Consider the following 6,441-nt stretch of genomic DNA (forward strand, 5'->3'; position numbering starts at 1 on the left):
ACAGTACAAGGGCAACAGGTGTCATAGAATGTTGTAAAGAGACTGAGAGTGTGAGTGTGTGAGTATGCATGCCTGTATGTGTGTGTGAAGCTCAAGGTAACGCGGGTGGTGGTGGTGGTGGTGGTGGTGGTGGTAAGGTCGCGGTCTCCATACATAACACAGTCTTGCGTACGTTGTGTTGGGTTGGTGAGTTCGGCTGACACATACTAACTCGGTGCTACTTTGTTTCGTATGCTTTATCTATTTATTCATTCATTTATTCGTCTGTGTATATATTTTGTTTATTTATTTTTTCTTTACGTCGTATGCAGATTGTTTGTTGTGTTATTCGTGGATTTATTAATTTATGTATTCCTTTATTTGTGTGTTTATTTGTCTATATAGCTACCACTCTGTCTACCTACCTATCTATCTATCTATCTATCTATCTATCTATCTATTTGTCTATCTACCCATATATCTAACTTACTATCTATCTTTCAACTTACGTATTTACTTGCATATCTACTTATCTGTCTGTCTACCTGCCTATCTATCTGTCTATTCACCTATTTACTTATCTATCTATCTGCATTCTCCGCATGTCATACTCGTTAAAGACAAAAGCGAAGGACAAGGAATTCCCTCTTCGTATTGCATTTTTATTTTTATTCCCTGATTCTTTCTTTCTTCATTTTTTTTTTTCATCTTTTCTGTTATCTCTTACACTTTTAAAATAATTCTGGTCTATACTTTTAAAATAATTCTGGTTTAATACGTATTGAGACCACACACACACACACACACGCACACACAGAGAGACAGACAGGACACACACACACACACACACACACACACACACACACACACACATAATATATACAAGAAGTCAATATACAACAAAGCTCACAATGTAACCTAAGTGTACACCAAAGCGGCGCCAAAGCCAACCATTTCACATCGTACATTAGACCCCAGACTCATAAAAAACTCCCCCTCCCCCTCCCCCTCACACACACACACACAAAAATAATAGAATAATGAATATAGGTAGAACGAACGGCAAATATATTTCTCTCCCGTGCGTCTCCCTGGGTCAAAATAGTTCCCCTTGTGATATTTATCCTTCTTTTTTTCCCACTCTCTCTCTCTCTCTCTCTCTCTCTCTCTCTCCCTCCCTCTCTCTCTCTCTCTCTCTCTCTCTCTCTCTCTCTCTCTCTCTCTTCCCACAAAAATGATAACGTGTAGGATTTTCTTTCCTATTCATGTGAGGGGGGAGGGAGAAATACGTGGGGGGAAGAAAGAGGAGGAGGAAGAGGAGGAAGAAGAGGGGGGAGGAAGAGGAAGAGGAGGATAAGGGGAGGGGACAAGAGGGAACACGCAATAAGGGAAGACTGGAGTGAGGAGGAGGAGGAGGAGGAGGAGGAGGAGGAGGAGGAGGAGGAGGAGGAGGTATGAGTGGGAGGTGTAGGAGGAGAGGAGGATGCTGAGTGAGAAGAAAGAAAGGAGATGGAAGAGGAGGCCAGTGGGGCAGGGAGGGAGGGAGGCAAAAGGAAGGGGAAAGGGGGGGAGGCTATTAGTGCTTGTTTGGGTCAGGGGTCATATAGGAAGGGGGGTAATGAGGGGGAGAGGGAGAGGGAGGATAGAAGGACAGTGGGGAGACATAAAGAGGGGAAGGGGAGGTAACGGGGGAGGAGGAGGGAGAAGACTGGGTACTGTGGGAGACTAATATATTGCTGAGGTTAGGTTAGGTTAGGTTAGGTTAGGTTAGGATAGGTTAGGATAGGTTAGGATAGGTTAGGTTAGGTTAGGTTAGGTTAGGTTAGGTTAGGTTAGGATAGGTTAGGTTAGGTTAGGTTAGGTTAGGTTAGGTTAGGATAGGTTAGGCTAGGTTAGGTTAGGTTAGGATAGGTTAGGTTAGGTTAGGTTAGGTTAGGATAGGTTAGGTTAGGTTAGGTTAGGTTAGGACAGAGACGATGGCTGGACTATATATTATAAGAACACGTATAGGGTTGTTGTCTTAATGTAACTTCACTTTTCATTTTTTATATGTTCTCATGTTTTTCTATGCAACGTTAGGTAAGGTTGGGTTAGTTTAATTTAGGTTAGGTTAGGAGAGGTTACCTTAAGTTAGGTTAGGTTAAGTTAGGTTTTATCAGGTTAGGTTTAGTTAGGTTAGGTTAAGTTAGGTTTAGTTAAATTAGGTTAGATTAGGTTTATGTTGCTTCATCGGCCTTCTCGCGTCCTATAAAGACAGTGGGATAGGTTATGAACATTAGGAGACTGTAAGATACTGATGGGGTTAGGTTAAGTTAGGTTAGGTTAGGTTAGCTTTGGTTATTTTATGTCTGTGTGGCTTCATAGGCCTTTGTGTGTCCCATAAAGAGTGTGGGTACCTTCACCTTGACGCCTGACGGAGGGAGGGTCCTCAGGTATATATACAGACAGGTGGGGATCCTCTCGCCACTCACTCGTAGGCGTCATGGTCGTCAGGGTAAGGAAAGACCTCCCAGCACTCACTTTCCCCTTCTATGTCTGGAACCCTCGTCCCCTCTCCCTTATCACTGCATCTGCTCTTTCCTCCCCCGCCTCCCTCACTGTGTTTTGCAGGTGTTGCGTCATCTCGAGGGCGCCGTGAGTGTTGCGTCTTGTTGTGGTCAGACGAGACTTTTTTTTGTCCTTCTCCCCTTACGTGGTGTCTGTGATGCTGGGGAAGGGGAGGGTGTGTTGTGTGTGTGTGTGTGTGTGTGTGTGTGTGTGTGTGTGTGTGTGTGTGTGTGTGTGTGTTTGTGTGTGCGCTGCATACATGATTTTGTTTGAGGTTAAATTGTTGGCTACTGTTGCTTTTGCATCTTTCCTTCTGAGCCTTCTGCTTTGCTTCTCGTCTTGTTTCTATTTGGTTCTTTGGTCTTCACGCATCACACCCGTTTTCTCTCCCGCAGGTCCTCTCATACCTCCTCATCCTTGTCGTTGGATCACAGGCGGCGCCCCATGACCTCGGGCACGTCCCGCCCCCTGGCAGTGCCCCGGGTGGCATCGTCAGTTCATTTAGACCGTCGCGACCCCTGCCTCCATGTCCCCCCCAAGGCTCCGGTCCTCCACCCGGCAGCGCCCCCGGCGGTATCTCAAGCTCTGTCCAACGTCCATGTCGTGAGGAAGGTTCCCCCCCACCAGGGAGCGCCCCCGGCGGTATTGTCAGCTCTTTCAGGCCTTCACTTCCCCAACAACGTTTCCCCCCACCAGGCAGCGCCCCCGGCGGTATCGTAAGCTCCTTCAGGCCTCCAAAGCCCCCACGACCCTTCAGGCCAACAGGACCCACTGGCTCCGGCCTCCGCCCCGGCGTTGCCCCAGGGGAGGGCGGTCCCGTGATCCCCATCCTGGTGGACGAGCGGGACGGGCCCCACGCTGACGGCACCTACAGCTTCAACTTCGAGACAGGCAACGGCATCTCTCGCCAGGAGCAAGGATACCCACAAGGCCCCGAGGGCGCCGTGGTGTCCCAGGGAGGCTGGTCGTGAGTACTGATTCCTTTGCTTACGTGTGTGTTTGTGTGTGTGTGTGTGTGTGTGCGTTGCATGTGTAGCCGGGCAGGGTGTAGGGTGTAGTGTGTAGTGTAGGGCGGTGTAGTGTAGCTATAGGAGGTGTGCCATTCTCTCCATTCTCTCCACTCCCTCCATTCACTCCTACAGCCTCACACCTTCCTTCACCTTTCCCTCTGTATGTATTCCACGAAACTACTCCCCTCCCCTCTTCTCTCTCTTTCTTCCTCTTACTCTTCATTTTCCCTCTAACTAGACTAACCTCTCCCCTCACACATGTCACCTGTCTCTCTTCTTCACTCCCACCCACCCACTCTTCCTCTCACACTACCTCCCTCATACTAATCTCTCCCCCTCACACACTCCTCTCTCTCTCTCTCTCTCTCTCTCTCTCTCTCTCTCTCTCTCTCTCTCTCTCTCTCTCTCTCTCTCTGTGTCCCTTCTTTTCCCACCCACACACTCTTGACTTTCCTCTTTTCCCCATGTACTCTTTCTCCTACTAGTGTTTCCTCACACGTGCGCTCACTCTAGTATCAACCTGTCCCCCTCTCCTTTCTCTCCCCTCCCCTCCCTCTCCCAGAACCTAACAAACCACTTTCTCTCTCAAACATACTTACTCCCACTAGCTATTTTTCCTTGGCATCTTCACCACCCCACCCCCACGCTCGTGCCTGGTAAAAGTCCCTAGTACTGCTTGCCGCCTCGGAGGTCACCTGGGGAGCATAACCTCCGTGCATTGCTCCGCCCTGACTTCGACTGCAGAGGACCGTGGGTGGCGTACCGTTCTGAGATAACATAACAAAAAAGTAACACAAAAACTTAATCGGAAATTTAACTTTTATGAGTTGAAATGAAAGGGTTGGAAAAAAAAAAGTAAGGAATTTTGCCTTTTTTTTTTCCTTCACCTTTTCTTCTTCGTCCTTCAGTAAAGATATAAATAAAAGGTGTAATTATTAGTTAGAAATACTGTTCATTGTCCTCTCGTGAAAGGTTATGCGGTCAATCAGTCAGCTAGTCAGTCCTTCGGTAACTGTTGATATGCCTGATGGAAAAATTAAGGAGAACGAGCAGCGGGAGAAGGAGAGAGAGAGAGTAGGAAAAAAATTGAAAGACTGAGGTGAAGCGTTAGAATGTAGGTTACAATCATAATATGACCTTGTGAGAGAGAGAGAGAGAGAGAGAGAGAGAGAGAGAGAGAGAGAGAGAGTGTGTGTGTGTGTGTGTGTGTGTGTGTGTGTGTGTGTGTGTGTATGTGTGTGTGTGTGTGTGTGTGTGTGTGTGTGTGTGTGTGTGTGTGTGTGTGTGTGTATGCGCGCGCTTGTATTAATCCATGTCCTGATGTCCAATAAATCTTCCTTCTCCTCCTCCTCCTCCTCCTCCTCCTCCTCCTCCTCCTCCTCCTCCTCCTCCTCCTCCACCTCCTCCTCCCTCCGCAGCTTCACCTTCCCTGACGGCACCCCCGCTGTGTTCTCCTTCGTGGCTGACGAGAACGGTTACCGCGTCGAGTCTGACCTACTGCCCACGCCCCACCCGCTGCCCGCCCACGCCCTTGCGCAGATCGAGTTCGCCCGCCAGCAGGAAGCGCAGGGCAAACCTCAATCGGAAGTCCGCTACGGTCGCTAGTAGGGCGTGTTCGGGATCTTTGGAGGACCAGGGGAGTTTCGTACCACTGGAATATCATACTGTCGTCCTCCTCCTCCTCCCTCTCCTCCTCCTCCTCCTCCTCTTCCTCCTCCTCCTTCTGCAGCGTTTTATCTCTCAGCTGTTGCGACGCCAGAATAAACAATTAATGTATCCTCCTCTTCTTCTTCCTTCTCCTCTTTCTCTTCTTCTATGCACGTGTCATCCTCCTCTTTCTCTTCTCCCTCCTCCTCCTTCTCCTCTTCTTCTTCCTGTCCCCCATTCGTCGTCCATGTCTTCTTCTTCTTCCTCCATGTACGTTTTTTTTTTTTTTTTTTTCAAGCCTGTGTGCGTTTTGATAGCCGCCATATGCACACATGTCGGTTTCCTTGATGTATTTTCTTGTTATGTATGTTTGTTTTTTGTGAATGTTTGTGTGTGTGTGTGTGTACGTGTAAATTTTATGTACGTCTTTTTTTAAGATATGTGTACGTCATTATTCATACGTACATGTAGAGAATAATAAATAGTAGAATGTGTATGTTTTTTTCTTTACGTACACACACACACACACACACACACACACACACACACACACACACACGCACACACGCACTGAAACATCTTGTGGGGAGGAAAGAGGAAGGAAGAAAATGGAGTAGCGTGTTCTCTTCCTTCTCCTCCTCCTCCTCCTCCTCCTCCTCCTCCTCCTCCTCCTCCTCCTCCTCCTCCTCCACTGTCTTACGTTTCTCAATTTATATAATTGGATGGTGTCACAAATAGTATCGCAAGGGCCAAGAAGTCTGCTGCTGTTTGTGCTTCCTTTGCGTTCCTTCGTGTGTGTGTGTGTGTGTGTGTGTGTGTGTGTTTTCCTCCTCCTCCACCTCATTCTTTTCCTCCTATTCGTCCTCCACCTGCACCTCCTCTTCTTCCTCTTTCCTCTTCTCTCTTCATCCTATTCTTCCTATTCCTCCTCCATCACCCCTCCTGCAATTATTATTTTCATCATTCTCCCTCCTCCTCCTCCTCCTCCTCGTCACTTACATTCACCCCCCTCCTCCCCCTCCCACTCTCCCTCCTCCTCTTCGTCACTTACATTCACCCCCCTTTATACTCCTCTCACTCCCCCTCTTCCTTCCCCCTTCCGCTCCCCCTTTCCCCCCTCTCTCCCCTCCCGTAATGTCAGCAGAGCATCTTTCGCTCAAGTTTTCTTCTTTTCTCCCCTCCCCCTCCCCCCAACTTTTTTTCTCCCCTTCTTAATGTATTCCTCCCCCAAGGTAATCTAATGTACATACACGTTTGT

The 6,441-nt window shown here is 48.1% G+C and overlaps 1 protein-coding gene across 2 annotated transcripts in view; it reads left to right on the top strand.

Moving 5' to 3' along the window:
• The window catches only part of LOC135109792 (endocuticle structural glycoprotein SgAbd-1-like), an 8,541-nt gene extending 2,864 nt beyond the window's left edge, over positions 1-5,677 (top strand). Inside the window, exons 1-3 of one of the 2 annotated variants that reach the window (XM_064021460.1) lie at positions 2,412-2,473; positions 2,922-3,493; positions 4,955-5,677. In XM_064021460.1, coding sequence (XP_063877530.1) covers positions 2,462-2,473; positions 2,922-3,493; positions 4,955-5,141 — 771 coding nt within the window. In that variant the 5' untranslated portion in view covers positions 2,412-2,461 and the 3' untranslated portion in view covers positions 5,142-5,677. Of the gene's footprint in view, positions 1-2,411; positions 2,474-2,921; positions 3,494-4,954 lie in introns of those variants that run through there. The other variant, XM_064021459.1, reaches the window with a different exon arrangement.
• The last annotated feature ends 764 nt before the right edge of the window (positions 5,678-6,441 follow it).

This window comes from Scylla paramamosain, chromosome 19, assembly GCF_035594125.1.
Source record: "Scylla paramamosain isolate STU-SP2022 chromosome 19, ASM3559412v1, whole genome shotgun sequence".
NCBI lineage: Eukaryota > Metazoa > Arthropoda > Malacostraca > Decapoda > Portunidae > Scylla > Scylla paramamosain.